We start from the raw sequence: 15412 nt of genomic DNA on the forward strand, positions 1-15412 counted from the left end.
GCCATCTCTTCAGCTGATGCAACCTTGTTTTTTTTCCCTTCCTTCTTTCTTCTGCAGCAATTTTGGGGGTATCTTGCTTTCAAGTATTGATGAGGGGACCTTTTCTTCTTCTGCGGTTTTGATTTTTCGAAGTTGCATCTGGGACGCGTTTGTGGTTACGGAATTTCGAGGCAGCGAAGGAAGAAGCGGATTGGGGCGCGGACGTTTCTTCGCTCATGGGTCGAGGGCCAGAGGTGGGTTTTCCGCATAACTGGACGAATCGATGGATTTGGGAAGACACAGGAACTTGCTATCTCGTGGGAACTGGGATCACTCACATACACAAAGACTTGCAAAGCGTCATACACACATTAGCTACTTTCACCACATGGAAACAAATCATTTTCAGAAAAAGTTGCGTGCCATTGAAAGTCGTCATCTTCATTACTTCGTACAGCCAGGTAGCAAGTGCGAGCTAAGCATGTATCTACTCGTAACTATCCTCATCGTCATCCACGCCCTCGCGATCCTCAAACTTCATGTATTCGATGTCCGGATCGTCTGCCACATGGCCCATGACGTTCGTCCAAGCCTCTCTCACTGGCTCCAGAGCCGTGTCGCTGAAAGCAAGGTCAAACGGCAGGCTTGGAAGAACATCCGAGGCGTCCGCGGAGGCCGAGGGGGCGGCCTTGGCTTGCTGGTACGCGACCTTGTACATGGCCTGCGGCTGGTGATCACTGTCGCCAAGGACAGGCAGCAAGGACGCCAAAGCCTTTTCCAAGGCTTCGGCCGAGCCAGAAGCTTCTGGTGTAACGAGATATAGGACGCCTACGATAATGACAGAGTCAGTTACCTGATACGACAAGAGGTTTGCCGGATCAAAAGTATGGATGAGGGTGTACATCAGTATGACAGGAATTGTCGTCAAAGCAAGGCTCAGACAATGTAGATAAGAATTTTGACTGAAATCATCATGTACAAATAAAATAGGTGGGTAGGGATGAGGCAGGGCTTAAATGATGACTTACTTTGGCCAGATGGGCATTCGCCAGTCTCGCTCGAGTGAGCGAAGACATAGATGGGGTTCGGCGAGGTGACATCCTTGATAGAAGTAGCCGGGAAAGCGATGACTGCCACGGCAGGGATGGGCGACCCCTCAACGACGGCCTGGAACAGAGACGAAAGTGGCGAGTTGACGACAGCCGTCAGTCTGCTCACACGCTGGCTTTTGGACATGACATGTTCGGCGCCGCGGATGAGCGTACGGGATTTCACCGTTATGTCGCTGGTCAAGTCGAGCTCGAAGCGGGCGCCGTCTTCTTGCACATCAAGCAGGCGCGTGGCTTTCACACCAGTGCCCAGCATGTAGACGGCGCCACCGACGGCACACGCACGGCAGCCCACCTGCGCAATTTCTGAGAGACCGCCCCATTTAGGGTATACCGCCGCGAAGCCGGGCCCAAAGGCGCCCATGGATGACAGGTGTCTGTGGATAGCCGCCAGGCCGTCCTTGGTGCCGATTTTCCCGTCCAAGCTCAGGGTCAAGGTGACAATGTACGTCTGCAGGGCAGGGTCGAGCTTGAAGTCGGACGCCAGGAACTCCGACAGAGGCTTGTCAGCGTGCGGAGCCCACGTCGCCCGCTGCTCTTCTGCATTATAGTCCAAGACAAACTTGAGGAACTTCATCAACGACCGCTTCGCTTTTGCGGGAATGGCGGTCGTGGAGAAGACGGCCTCGCGGTTGGAGGGGATCGGCACGATGCTTGGCTTTTCGTCTGCGGAGCCGCTCGGCGCCGGGGTGTATATGAAAAAGGACCCGACCGCGAGGAACTCGATTTGCCGGAAGGCGCGGGAGGATACGAGCAGTTTCACCAGCTCGGAGCGGGTGTGAATGATCTGCGGCGCGAGAGCAAGGGAATACGCTCTCGGGAAGGACAGCGATGGTCCAGAGCCGGCCGTGATCTCCGGCTTAGTCACGGTCGCCGACGAGAAAACGCGCCCAGGACCGACATGGTCAGCGGCTGCGTGGGCGGCTGCCCATTCCTCGATCTCCTGTAGGCTGAAGGCGGCTTCGGGGCCGCCGTAGTATTCGTTGGGATCGAGGTGCAGGATTTGCTTCCCGGACCGCGAGAGGGCTCTTTTTACGGCCGCCGAAGAAGGCTGCGTCAGTCAGATCGAGGCTTTTTTTGTCGGGAAAAAAACGACGATGCCGAACGACGAGGTGCAAGAGTGCAAAAGAAGCAGGAGGAAGAAAAGAGCTTACAAGGCTAGCAGCGACTGCTGCAGGCCAGTGCCGTGGAGTATGACATCCCACGTCTGCTCGGCCAGCGATTCCATGGTGGTGGAAGAAGGAAAGGCAGAAGAATCCGGAAGAGGGGAGAGAATAAGGAGAGAGAAAATTTGCGAAAGAAAAAAAGAGACGAGGTTGGAATGGGGGGGGAGGGAAGATTGACGATGAGGGTCCCACGGTGGGGAAAACGGAGGCTCCGCTGATTTGTGCGAGCCGTGCTACGGACACTGTCCAAATGACACTGTGCCTCGTGTCGCCTAAAATTTCGTTCGTCGCGTAGCGCCGCTTTCTCCCATTTCTTCCCTTCTTCACCATCCGCCCGGTAAACCAGCCGCGAGTCACATTCGGTAGATTCGCGGTTCATGAGGGCCTTTCATTAGGCTTCCTCGGCGCCGGGCGGTAGAAGGAATCCTTCCCTAGTATCTACTGCCTTGGAATAACGTCTGAAAAGGTAGCTCGAATTGTGGAATACATATCACGTCCATGTTGTTTGGACTTGTTGTGAATCGGAACTGTGCCATGAAAGCTCTGTAGATCGATTGGCCTGACGCCAGGCCGTTCTTCTTGTGCTTGCTGGTTATATGCCTAGAATGAAGCCTGTGCCAGATGTGGCAGAAGCAAGCCGCATTTCTCCCGGTTTTCATCTCAGTCGTCATTATTCTCTGCCGTCTCGAGCCATGTAACATGTAGCCCAAGTCGTGTGGTCAGAGCCAAACCCGTGCTACCCCGTTGCCATACCGTTGAACATCAAGAAGCAAGCTCGTACCATTGTCGTATCTCGTCAAATCATGCCGGGACGAAAGAATATCGCCCGTCAATATTAGTTGTCCGAGCCGGTCTCGACCTCGACCTTGACGGCGTAGTGCGGACCGTCCACGACGACCATGGGGACATGTTTGGTAGCGGCACATCCCTTGCTCATGCCGTCCTCGGCGTTGCAGCAACTGAGAATCCGCATAGCCTTGGGGTCGGCCTTGAACTCTTCAGCCGCGTTCTCGACGGGTTCGAACCAGATGAAGCCGTCCCTCTCGCACTCGATCAGCCAGGAGCCTGTCGCATCGTGGGCTGGTTAGTACGAGCGACAACACGTTGATATACTTATTGGAGTCTTCACTAACCCGGATGGAAGGAGCACGACTTGCTCGGGTTCTTCTTCTCCTCAAACGCCTCGTGGCAGACCTCGCACAGCTTGATCGCGCGCTTGATCGTCTTGTTGGTGGCCTGGCCCGGGCCAACCTGAGACACCTCGGACGACGCGCGGGTGCACGAACGGCGGCTGCGGCGGTTGGCGGCGGCCTCAGCCTCCTGGATCTTCTTCTTGTCGAGGTAGTCGAGCACGGTCTCGACGAAGGAGCGGGTGAGCGCATGGCCGCAGATGGCGGCGAGCACCTGGACGAGCTCCTCCTTCGAGGCCTCTCCCAGCCGAGCGTGGAGTTCAGCCATGGCCGAGATGATGATTGGCGACGATGACAGTGCTATTCTCTTCTGGAGGGGGGAGGGCAGAAGGGGGGGAAAGGGTTGATAATGGCTTTCTCGATGGATCTGATTCGCTTTGCTTACGTTTCTCCCATAACTTTCTTTTGCCCCCAAGGCTGCGTGAGAGGTGAGGGAAGTCCTGAAGGTTCTGATGGCGGGCACCGAAAGAAAGAGAATCCAGGTCAACGGGCTCATGTAGGTATGCGCTTTTCTTCTCACGGTTTCCGCACCGAGGACAACAGGTGGATAAATGAAAGGGGAGGGGAAAGGCCATCAATGCTCACACAAGGAGGGTCCGTTTGCCATCGTCCAGTGGTATATGGTTGTTGTGTAGAATCAGGAGGCTTAGTATCGAAGGAAACGAAATCTTCCTTCCCACCACTCCTTCCCAAATCTTGAATTCTTCTTATTTCTTTTCTGGTGGGTATCATTATCTTCATGCCATGGCCTTCCAAACCTGCTCCCATCTCCGCTCCGCAACGCCCACGAACTCCCGTATGAGCTGCGGCTGCAGCACTGTGCCCCCGTGCTTCGATATCGACAGCACCTTGGTGTCTCCTCCGCTGCGGTCTACCACCACTGTGATCTGCTCGTCGCAGAGATTCTCCTCCAGCGTGTCGAGGTCGACAAGCGTCCAGAACTTGCCGGCGGAGGGACGGTCCGCTGTCTCCTTTTCTGCGAAGACGCCGGCTGTGCAGGCGACGGGGAAGCCGTGCAGCGTCAAGGGTTTGGGCTCGTCGCGCGAGCAGATCACCATCTCGCGATCGGGGTCCCAGCGGGCAATGGGGATAGTTGTGTCACGCAGGGCGGCGAGGACGGCGGTCCAGGCGACGTCGAAAGGGTTGCCGTCAAAGGAGATGAAGAAGATGTCGATATAGAGGACCCAGTATGCCATCACGGCCTTCTCGCCCTCGCCGCTCTTCTCGGCGTCACCGTCCATCTTGTCGTCATCGTCGTCATCCTCCGCCTCGGCACTCTCGGCGGGGCGAGTGTACCATATTCTCAGATCCTCAGGGTCGACGAGCTTGGAGGAGTGCAGCAACGAGTACACTCTCGTGCTAAGAGTCTGGGCGAGGGTCGTGGGGGGGACGCCGGGCAGAAACTGAGGCGCGCAGCCGGTGGCGAGCTCGATGTTGGGGACGAGCAGGTCGTAGTCTTTCAGCTCCGAGCCGGGCTTGGTCTCGTCGAGGTTCGCGGCGGGGCGGAAGTTGGGGATGTCGGCGGCGAGGATGGTCTCGGCGCGCACGCCGCAGATGACGGTCGTGTCGCCCGTGCGGACGACAGCGCTGCCATTGGCGTGGGTCAGGCTAGAGGTGTTGACGTTGGGAATGCGGGCTTCGTCGGGGGCGCGGCCGTTGCTTCTCGCGGCGTTGGCGGGAGCGGGCGGCTGGAGGTTTGCGAGAAGGAAAGGGTGAGGCGAGAGCTTTGCGAACGTGTCGCGTGGGAGACCCTTTGAGGTAGCCATTTGTGTTCGAGTTCGTTCCGGTCGGTGGGGAGCCCAGATAATTTCTCAATTGAGGTCGAGGAGGGGTGGACTTCGGGTTGAACGAGACGTCGAGACGAGACAGACAGCACACACACACACACACACACACACAGAAGGGAAGTGGGATGAAGTGAGAGCTGGAAATTTTGGGTGGAGTCGGAGGTCGGCGTCAGTGGCTCCGGTGGGGTCAAGCACCCCCCCGGGAGGTGAGTTCAGTGGTGACGCATTGGTCATTTAGCAGCTGGTTGCTGGAAGGGTCAACCAACCGTATTTCAACTTAGCTCTCATCAAGAGCTTCCCTGGAAACATTTATTAAAGAAGCCTCTTCTCTCTCTCTCTCTCTCTCTCTCTCTCTCTCTCTCTCTCTCTCTCTCTCTCTCTCTGGTATTATGTTGAATGGCTCCATACACGATCCAGGCTCCGTTATGAAAAGGGATGCCAGTTCCCAGAGCAGCCAAGGGATTTCATAGAGCTTAAAGAGCAGACAGAGAGTCCAGACAGCCTTACTGACAAGTCACCTCCATAACAGCGGGAGCTGGGCAAATATTTCTAAATCAGCCGAAGCCTCGGAAACCAGCCACAGCAACGCAACAGGGCAACACACACAATCTTGATGCAGATGCCTCGATAACTAATCCCCGCCCTCTCCCATCACTGCTTCCGCGACTGCCCGGCCATCGATCGATATGCGTCCGCCGCCGCCTCTTGCGATCGACTCTTTCTTTCCTCTAGCGATGCAAATCTCTATTATACAGCCGAGTGCTCATATGCTCTGACTGTGGTGGATGCACCGTCCAGTTCTTGCCCGTCGCCGACGTAGCTCCACTGGTGGAGGATCGCCGTTTTCGCTGTTGCACGCGCCCGTGATGTTGAAAGTTGTGAACTTGTTGAACTCTCTAGAGGGGTTTCACGCAATGAATTGAAGGCGACTGTGATCACGGTTGTAATTACCATGGGAAGCTGTTATACTAAGACACATTCGTTGTCCACTTTCTAGAATGATTCTCTCGGCCGGTCTGATACGTAGTCTTGAGTGAGACGTGTTGGTTCTGGGAGCAAGGCAACTCCAAGGCCAACGCAGTGCGGATGTCTTCACATCTCCTCCAACCTGCTCTTGAATACATGACCGCGGGGAAGAGCAGCCCGGGCCCCCCAAGACACTGGAGTCCACGGAGTCGTCTGCCGAGCTCACGATAGTTGTCTCTAGTACAAATGTGACAACTTGCCAGATATACTCAGGCAGCTTGTGGAGAGGCATTCTTGACTTGGCTAAGCACCACCCATAAGATCAAGGCTTGATCATGCAGAGGTCATCAGAAAGATGTTTTGGATGCTGGGGAATACTGCCAGCATAAAACGCGAACCGGAGCGCAGGCTTGATATTATCCCCAAGGCTTCATCCCCATGAACCCAAGCCCTCCGCCTATGCCACGGCCACGCAGAGAAGGAGGGGTTTTTCCTCGAACAAGGCGCCAAACAGAGCTCATTTGCATGACCACGGAAGGACAGCGATGGATTTGCCAACCGGCTCCCGGTCATCTGGCCGAGGTCAGACTGTTGTTTATCAACTTGACGAAGAAGACATAGCTTGAGTAAGACCTGATTCCAGTCATTTTCTCAAACATGGCGGCTAACTGAGCACGTTTATTGATTTATCACAAGATCTTCTGGTTCTCTCATATTAAAGCTTTCTAATACAAGCTCTCTAGATAGGAGCGGATATCCAAAATATGTTACAATAGAAACTCCATCGCCATGGTTTGAAATACACTTGCCGATGTGATGCAGTTGACGGCCCCGTTGTTTTCAAGTCGTAGGCTCTCAGCCGGAAAACAAGCCTGATGCTAGACTGCCTTGTCCAGGCTCTGCGCCTCGCACATCTTTCTGTACATCCCCCCCAGTTCGATGAGCTCATCATGCGTCCCCGACTCGACGATGCGGCCGTTGTAGAAGACGCAGATCTTGTCGGCGTCGCGGATGGTGGACAGCCGGTGCGCCACGGCGACGGTGATGCGGTCGCCCGTGCCCGCCGCCTCCATCAGCGCCTTCTGCACCAGCTTCTCCGACTCGGTGTCCAGGGCGCTGGTCGCCTCGTCCAGGAGGATCACGTTGGGGTTGCGGACGAGGGCCCTCGCGATGGCGATCCGCTGCCTCTGGCCCCCGGACAGCTGGCTCCCGCCCTGCCCGCACGGCGTGTTAAGCCCTTCCGGCAGGGAGCTGACAAAGTCCCAGGCGTTCGCGGCGCGGCACGCGGCCTCGATCACGGCGTCGTCGGCGGCCGTGGCGTCCTCGTCGTGAGCCTCGAAGTCGATGCCCAGCTTGATGTTCTCCCGGATGCTGTCCGGGAACAGGGTCGGCTCCTGTTGGACGATGGCAAGTCTGCTTCGGTACAGGCGAGGGCTGAGGCTTGTGAGGGGGTCCGAGTCGTCGATCACGATGGATCCGCTGGTCGGGTCGTAGAAGCGTTGGAGGAGGGAGATCATCGTCGACTTGCCGCAGCCGGAGGCCCCGACAAACGCAACGAATTGGCCTTGATCGATCTTTTGTCGCGGTGATAGTTAGCGTCCGTTGGACTTTGGCGTCTTCTTCCACGTGCTTACCTTCAGCGATACCCCCTTCAGAACCCGGTTGTTCGGCGCCAGCGGGTACGAAAACTGGACGTCACGAAAGTCGTATGAACGGCAGTCTGCCGCGGGGCCCTTTGACTTGTTCTCATCCGTGTCCCGGATGGTCGGTTGGAGACTCATGAGCCAGAAGTAGTAGTTGGCGGCGGTGTTCGCCTTGGTGAAGCCTGGATTTGGTGTGCCGTGGTCAGCAGGACCCACGAAGCAATCAATGGACGCGACTTACTGCTCGAGAAGCTGAATAGGGTGGCCCCGGCCTGTCCGGAGAAGTAGATACCCATGAACGAGACGATAAATTGGTAGAAGGTGATGGTTCCCTCCGAAGCCAGCTTTGCTCCCCACCTGTGAGTTGAGATGATGCAATATCAGTAAACAGGTCCAACGGCGAGACATGTAAAAGGAGCAACGGAGCCCATTGCTGCTTACCAGAAACCGAGTGCCAGGATGAAATACTCGATGGCCTGTGTGAGTGCGAACCAGACCATCATGTTGCACAGAGGCAGGAGAGAGCCTGATATCGCGGCATCAAGCTCACCGGTATACCGCTGCAGCATGCTCCTCTCGATCGCCAGAGACGATACAGTTCGAATGGCGTTAACTGTCTCGGAGGCCACTGAAGCACTGGCGGAGAACTTTCTGTCGATGTCGGCATCCATCTTGGTCTCGATGCGGATCCGGGCGTAGCCCGCCAGCAGCATCGGGGGGATGCCGGCGAAGACACCGACGAGGCCGAGCTTCCAGGACACCGCGATGCCGAGGATGCTGCTGGCGACGACGTTGAGGAGGGACATGACGACGAGGGCGATGTTGAACCCCATCAGTTCGGTGACGGCTTGCGTGTTCGACTCGATGCGGCTGGTTAGGGAGCCGACGGTGTTCTCGGGGCGGTCGAAGAACCGGAGGTCTTGCCTCAAGACGCCGCTGAGCAGGTCTTTTCGTAGCTTCTGGCCGAGTGTCTATCGCAAAGGACGAGGTGAGCCGCTTAACCCTAAACTAAAAATGACCCCAAGACACCTTCCAGTTTTATGCTCACCTGTGTTATGATGTTTGTCGACCATCCCATGGCGAAGTATCCGAGGAAGCAGCCCACCGCCATCACGACGTACATGAGGGAGACGAAGTTCCCCTTGCTAACCATTTCTGACGGAGAACCGCCGGTGAAGATGTCTGTAATGCTGGCGAGGAGAAGTGCCTGTCCGGGGAACACGGCGGCTGTGCTGGATGTCAGTCATCGGTTCCCCCCTTTCCACGAACGAACCGTGATCGTCCTCTGGGTCAAACTCACCTCCAATAACGCATGCGACGAGCACAACGCAATACCACACCTTCATATCCGGCGTAGCCCGGGCCACCTTGAACACCGTGTGAAAGATCCCCGTTTGCTTGTAGAGATCGTAGTTCTCCCGGTCTTGAAGGGCCAGGAGCGACTGGGCCTCCGCCGTGTTTTGCCTGGCCACAGAAAGCGTCTGTTCAATCTCCTTGGCGGACTTGTCTTCGGAGCCCTCGTCGCTGTCCTCCTTGTTCTGGTTGACGGAAAGAGACTGTGCCTTGACAAGATTCGAGTAGGCCCCGCCCAGGGCCACCAACTCGTCGTGCCGGCCCTGCTCGACAGTCTTGCCTTTGCTCAGGACCACGATGTTGTCAGCGTTTCGAATCGTCGCAAGCTTGTGGGCGATGACGATGGTCGTCCTGTCCTTGGAAGCGCTGTCGAGCGCCCTCTGGACGATTCCTTCAGCATGAGGGTCGAGAGCGCTCGTGGCTTCATCGAGCAGGAGGATCTTGGGCTCGGAAACAATGCTGCGGGCGATGGCCACTCTCTGCTTCTGTCCGCCTGAGAGAAGCCCGCCTCGCTCACCGATGCGCGTATCGTAGCCATGGGGCAAGTTGAGGATGAAGTCGTCAGCGAAAGCAAGCTTTGCAGCCTCCTTGACCCGTTCCAGTTGCTCTTCGCGCGGAGCCGTTTCCCAAGGTGTTCCGATCAATCCATTGGAAATGTTTTCAAACACGGTGCCGTTGAACAGAACAGGCTCCTGGAATCAGAGCAAAGAATTAGTTTCCAACACCAAGTCGTTTGACGTACATAGGCTAGAAAGACGGGAAAGGAGGGAGGCGTCGTTCTCGTGTGTTCTTTATAGATAATTACCTGTTGGACAAGTCTCATGTTGGTCCGAAGCCATTGGAGATTCAAATCACGGATGCTTGTCCCATCAATCGTGATTGTTCCGCTCAGGGGATCATACCACCTCTCGAGGAGGCCGATGATGGTGCTTTTCCCGGAACCACTTGCTCCCTATTTCCTGTGTTAGAACGGGAAGCACACACATGACAATACAGTTGATATGGATGGTACACTTACAACGAGAGCCGTGACCTTGCCGGCAGGTACCTTTAATGAAAAGTCCTCTAGAACCATGATGTCCGGTCTGGTCGGGTAGCTGAAGCTGACTCCTTGGATATCGATCACTCCCGATACTTCTCTAGGTTCCAATCCGGAGTCGCTAAATGGGTTGATAGACGAGTCTCTGTCGATCAGTGTGAACAGTTCCGAGGCGGCGCTTGCTGCGCGGCTGAACGCGACCATGTGCGGGGCTATCGATGTGAGAGTAGTAGACGCGATGACGACGGAGAAGAGAACACTGCCAACTTGGGTATTAGAAGAACGCCGGGTTTCGTTTTGATGGACGTTGAGAAGTAATTAAGCCGGTGCCGACTTCCAAAGGTTCCAACTTACGTGAAAATGGTGCCGAAGCCGTCAACCTCTCCGCGAGCCACCATGCCGATTCCCTGCCAGAATGCGAGTCCCATGCCGCAGTAAAGGACCAGGTATTGGCCGCCAAAAAGCACACCGTACAGAGGGCTCTTCTTGTTGCCCAGCACGCGGGCATCGTGCAGGCACGAGGCGTACTTGTCGAGGATGCGAGATTCGAGGCCGAAAGCCTTGACGGCGCGGACGCTGGACAGGATGCTCTCGGCATACTTACCCGCCGTGGCGTACATGGGCAGGATCTTGGCGTCGAGCATGGCATCAGGCACGGAGGGCCCGCCGATGATGATGAGGAGGGCGGGGAGGATGCAGCTAGTGATCAGGGCCAGCTTCCACTGGCTGACGAAAGCGATGACGAAGGCCGCCACGAAGGTCGAGACGTTTTGGAAGACGAGCCCGAGCTTCTCGGCGATGCCCGACTGGATCAGCTTCCCGCTCGAGGTCGCCTGCATCGAGATGGACCCGGCTGTGTCCTGGTCAAAGAAGCTGATCTCCTGGCTCAAGGCTGATCGGAGGTAGGAAATCCGGATGCTGCGAGTCAGGTTGAAGGCTACATAAGTGAAAGCGGTCGCGTAGATGTATGTCAGGACGAGACGCGCAATGCCGATGTACACGAAGTAGAGACTGGGGAATACGCTCTGTTAGGCGGGCGAGCGTACATGGTCCGGGTTGCGTCCGAAAACTCACCAGAACTTGCTGACTTCGCCCATGAACTGACTGGGAGACAGCGTTTGGTTGGAGTAGTTGGTGAACACATTCATGAATTGGCCAATGACGATGTTCACAAGAGCCAGCGCCACGCCGGAGCCGATGGCGGCCACGATGCCGACGAGTTGTACGGCATAGTCGAATGGGCGGCCGTAGGTGAAGACCCTCTACAGGGTGTCAGCTCCTTGAAACGAAGGACGCTGGATTTAGAGACGAGAGGAGGGAAGAGGATGATTAGTAACCTACAAATAACCCTTTGGAAGGTTTGGATTGGCTTTTGCTATTATTGTTGGCTGTTGAAGGATTGTCGGGACCTTGAGGTTTCGAAGGCCCTCGTTTTTCCATCTTGAACTTTGGAAGGGGGGGGGGGGGGGGGGGGGGGGGGGAGGACTCAATAAGTCTGAATGAAACAACACAAAATGAACATCAGAACGTCAGCAGCGGCTTAGAGAACGAACGGCAGAACCCCGAAGAGTTGAGAACTTGAAGCTAAGAATAGGGGGATGGATGCTGAGCAACGAAAGGTAGAGGCAGCCGATGCCGTATTTCAACTGCGGCGGTTTCAAAGCCATCCTGAGGTTCGGCGGGTTACGGGCAATAACAAGACTCCCGAAAGAAGGGAGGGGGGGGGGGCGTAAGATACGGGAGAGGATCTGATGAGGCGTTCGGCCGGGGCTGCGGTGGTGCGGGTCGCCAAGAGGCCGCGACCGAACTCTGAAAAGTGTCTTCGGAGGCGGGACGCCAAGCCTCCGCACGTCCGCTCAGTGGCCAGCCTCCCTCCCTTCAGAAGGGTCTACCTGTAAACAGTAGAGAAAGAAAAACCAGAAGGCAAAAAAAAAAAAAAACAAGGGCGGTGGAACTCGATTTCAGGCGCGAAGTTTCCGTTCTAACTTCCAGTTTCAAAACGTGGTGCGGTCGCGGGCGTCGCGGTCCGATCTTGGTAACCAATGATTCGTTGGCTTCTAGAAACCTTGGCTCCATAGTAAGTAAGTAGACGTACATACGAGCTCCCCCCCCTCTCTTCTTTTATCAGGCCAGGTCCCATCGCCCTTTCGGACGCGGAGACAATCATCCCATAGCCTTTTGTGCGTGAGACCGACTCGCGAGCCGGCGCACTGACAAACCGAACCCGAGACTGTCACTTGCCGTCCATCTCTTTTCTTCTGTCGGGGCGAAAAAGCGAAGGGCATCCATATCCCAATCGGGGACCTCCGCCGACAACTGCGCGCGATGGACACCGACGGTATCGTCAGCCCAGGAGGCGAGCCGAGCCGACGGCGGGAGGAGGGCCGTATCGACGACGATGAGGGCATCGTGTCACAGCTCTCTGTAGGCGCTTCTATGGCCTTTCGTATCTTGTTGCCATTGCTAACGCGTATCATGTTTTCAGTGTGACCGTTGTCGCCATCGCAAGGTACTTACTTACTTGATTTGCTCCCTCCTCTTTAAGATTTATTTCATTGTGGTCACTTCAAAGTGACAAAAATACTCACAACAAAACTGACTTTCTGACTATCTCTCTCTCTCTCTCTCTATTCAAGGTTCGATGTGACCGCCGCCACCCATGCTCGCACTGCGTCAAAACGGACGCAGTCTGCAACTACCCGGCAAAGCAAAGGCCCAAGGAAAGGCGCCAGAGGGTCTTCATATCCGAGCTGTAGTATGTCATTGACGGGAACCCGTACCTGACGTGCAGGATTCACTGTGCTGATGGGAAAACTGAAAGTGAAAGAAAGATTGACCTCATTGCGAAGAAGCTGGAGGATTTCGGCCAGGTGCTGGGCCAGATGGAGAGTAGACCCCAAACATCCACCCGCCCCAGTCCCAACATCTGGACGCCGTCTTCCCTCAACCCGTCGCCAGAAACACAACCAGCCGCCGAAAAGATCTCACCACAAGCGGAGAAAAGCAAGATCGTGACCCCCAAGGTCGAGTATGAGGGAGAGACGTCTCTATTGGCCCAGGCCGCGTTCGCGAACAAGTTCCTTCATGAGGTGGTGAGCAACCGGCATTCGACAGACATCACCGGGGAGATGGTCTCCGTCCTGGGAACCCTGAGCCGAGCCCTCGGCAGACAGAAAGATCAGAACGACACCGAGTATCTGTACCCAAACGCGCGCACGCTGGAACCGGGGTCCAGTGTCCGAGACCTGCCCATGCCCCCGGTCGACGTGGTCTTTGTATGCCTCCGAATGGCGAAAGGTATGTATGAGCAACCCGAGCATCATCACGTAGCACGTTCCCTAGCCTGTTACTTACTTCTCCGGAATTTTGATGAACGTGCAGAGCATCCCCGCGTAAAGGCATTTTGGAACCACGACGCAATGACTCTCGCGCCCTTCACCGAGTTTTTCCTCAAGGTTTATTCCCCCGGAGACGCCACCCACGCGGATCTGATCATCGTCTATGCGGGCCTATACTGGCTTTTCATGGAGTGCATGAACGCCACTCAAGATGCCGGTACGAAGTTGGATTACCAAGCACAAGCCTTCACCTGTCGAGACAACCTGGAGACCGTCCTTTCCAGTCTTCCCTTCCATCTACCGTCAACGATAGAAACAACCTGCGCCATGTTCTTAGCGGTAATGTCTACACCATGCACACTCATGAGAACGTCGTTGAGCTCCAACGTATAACATGTGCTGACTCCCCGCAAAAAAGGCATTGTATTGTCTCGAAAACTGCCAGCCGTCTGCTGCCTGGAACTTTATAGCGACCGCGTCTCACATGACCCAGACCCTGGGCTGCCATAGCATCGCCGCCATAGCGCACGAGACTCCCCAGAACAAGTTCGGCAAGATCAAGATCTTCTGGCTCATCTACGTCATTGAGAAGGGTCTGTCCCTTCGCCTGGGACGATCGTCCACGATCCGGGACAACGACGTTACCATTCCCCGTCCTCAAGCAGACACGTACGGGTTTTCGGAACCGACCCTGATGTGTCTATTTCCCGAATGCACGAGGCTTGCTACGCTGCAAGGCATGGTCTACGACCAAATCTACAGCCCGGCGTCACTATGCCAGCCGCAGGAAGTCAGGGTCTCTCGGGCCAGACAGCTGGCCGGCCAATTGGACGAGATCATGGCAATGTCCACATACCAGGCAAGTACACATACTTCTCATTTCTGCAGAGCTATAACTATTCCGCTTCCAAGTCTCCGGGAAAGAACATTTACTTGACAGCCTCAGGCTAGAGGATCATTTGCTGTTGTGCTGACGTCGTGACAGAATCGATATACCGAGAAGCTGGCAGAGGTAATCGGAGAGCCGCTCTATGAGGCCATGACCCGCACCGACAAAGTCAACCAGCTGGCGCTCTCCTGTCTCATATACCGGGCCGTTCCTCCCGAAGCAGGCGAGAAGACGGTCTTTGGGAAAGACTGCATAAGAACTGCTCGTCAGGCCCTCGAAGAACACAAGAGGTGCATGTACGTTGTCGCCGGCTTGGAAGAACGTTTCCTCGAATCCTACTTGAACTGGTATCTTTCACCCCCCAACACCTGTCTTGCTGTCTTTGAGACCATCCAACACCCATTTCAAGTGCTGACATTGATACAGGACTCTCCTGAGTTCCCCCTTCATACCGTTTGTTGTCATGTTCTGCCACGTGGTCGAGACGTGCAATCAGGGGGATCTCGATCTGCTCTCGGACCTAGTCGCTACGTTACGGTCAACGACGGCGGAAACCTTCTCCCCGGCCATCAAGAAAGAACTGCGACTGTTCAGCGCGCTGTACGATGTCGCGTGCAGCTACATGAAGCTGAAGGCAGACTCATCATCGCAGCCGCAGCCGGCGAGCGGGGGCCCTGTGGATCATTGGAGCCTGACCGCTGGATCGGTACAGCCGCCGCCAGCTCTCTTGCAGGAAGCGACAACCCCGAGCGGGATGGCATCGTTACCGACTGAGACTGCGGCCATGGGCGGCGGTTTCTCCATCAACGACCCCCAAGCAGTCCCCGAATGGGGGCCTTTCACGCTGCCCGGGGACTTGACGATGGAGGTTGACGAACAAGGTTCACAGCTTGGCAACTGGCTGTACGTGAACAATCAAATGATCAGGGCTCTCGAAAACAACTACTTCTGAA

General features: G+C 55.8%; 5 protein-coding genes across 5 annotated transcripts; 1 reads left to right on the forward strand and 4 right to left on the reverse strand.

The window, feature by feature from the left end:
• Positions 1 to 466: 466 nt before the first annotated feature.
• Positions 467 to 2316, reverse strand: CDEST_07995 (Putative GDP dissociation inhibitor, FAD/NAD(P)-binding domain superfamily; the record flags this gene model as incomplete). The annotated part of the gene is made up of 3 exons (XM_062924154.1): positions 467 to 807; positions 1008 to 2116; positions 2243 to 2316. 3 exons carry the CDS (start codon positions 2314 to 2316, stop codon positions 467 to 469), a joined length of 1524 nt encoding a protein of 507 aa, XP_062780205.1.
• A 773-nt stretch (positions 2317 to 3089) lies between these two features.
• Positions 3090 to 3712, reverse strand: CDEST_07996 (uncharacterized protein; the record flags this gene model as incomplete). The annotated part of the gene is made up of 2 exons (XM_062924155.1): positions 3090 to 3319; positions 3388 to 3712. The coding sequence occupies 2 exons, from the start codon at positions 3710 to 3712 to the stop codon at positions 3090 to 3092; spliced, it is 555 nt and encodes a 184-aa protein (XP_062780206.1).
• Positions 3713 to 3989: 277 nt separating this feature from the next.
• CDEST_07997 (Putative ribosomal protein uS5 domain 2-type superfamily) lies at positions 3990 to 5318 on the reverse strand. The gene has a single exon (XM_062924156.1). The coding sequence runs from the start codon at positions 5208 to 5210 to the stop codon at positions 4182 to 4184; it is 1029 nt and encodes a 342-aa protein (XP_062780207.1). The 5' UTR covers positions 5211 to 5318; the 3' UTR covers positions 3990 to 4181.
• Positions 5319 to 7075: 1757 nt separating this feature from the next.
• On the reverse strand, positions 7076 to 11672 carry CDEST_07998 (Putative Type 1 protein exporter; the record flags this gene model as incomplete). Its single annotated transcript, XM_062924157.1, has 11 exons — positions 7076 to 7771; positions 7832 to 8022; positions 8082 to 8197; positions 8282 to 8811; positions 8889 to 9067; positions 9141 to 9885; positions 9999 to 10145; positions 10212 to 10491; positions 10587 to 11243; positions 11307 to 11494; positions 11574 to 11672. The coding sequence occupies 11 exons, from the start codon at positions 11670 to 11672 to the stop codon at positions 7076 to 7078; spliced, it is 3828 nt and encodes a 1275-aa protein (XP_062780208.1).
• Positions 11673 to 12257: 585 nt separating this feature from the next.
• Positions 12258 to 15412, forward strand: CDEST_07999 (uncharacterized protein). The gene is made up of 7 exons (XM_062924158.1): positions 12258 to 12656; positions 12718 to 12741; positions 12869 to 12987; positions 13054 to 13909; positions 13989 to 14429; positions 14556 to 14806; positions 14886 to 15412. Exons 1-7 carry the CDS (start codon positions 12558 to 12560, stop codon positions 15409 to 15411), a joined length of 2316 nt encoding a protein of 771 aa, XP_062780209.1. The 5' UTR covers positions 12258 to 12557; the 3' UTR covers position 15412.

The sequence above is a fragment of the Colletotrichum destructivum genome, chromosome 5, assembly GCF_034447905.1.
Source record: "Colletotrichum destructivum chromosome 5, complete sequence".
Classification (NCBI taxonomy): Eukaryota; Fungi; Ascomycota; class Sordariomycetes; order Glomerellales; family Glomerellaceae; genus Colletotrichum; species Colletotrichum destructivum.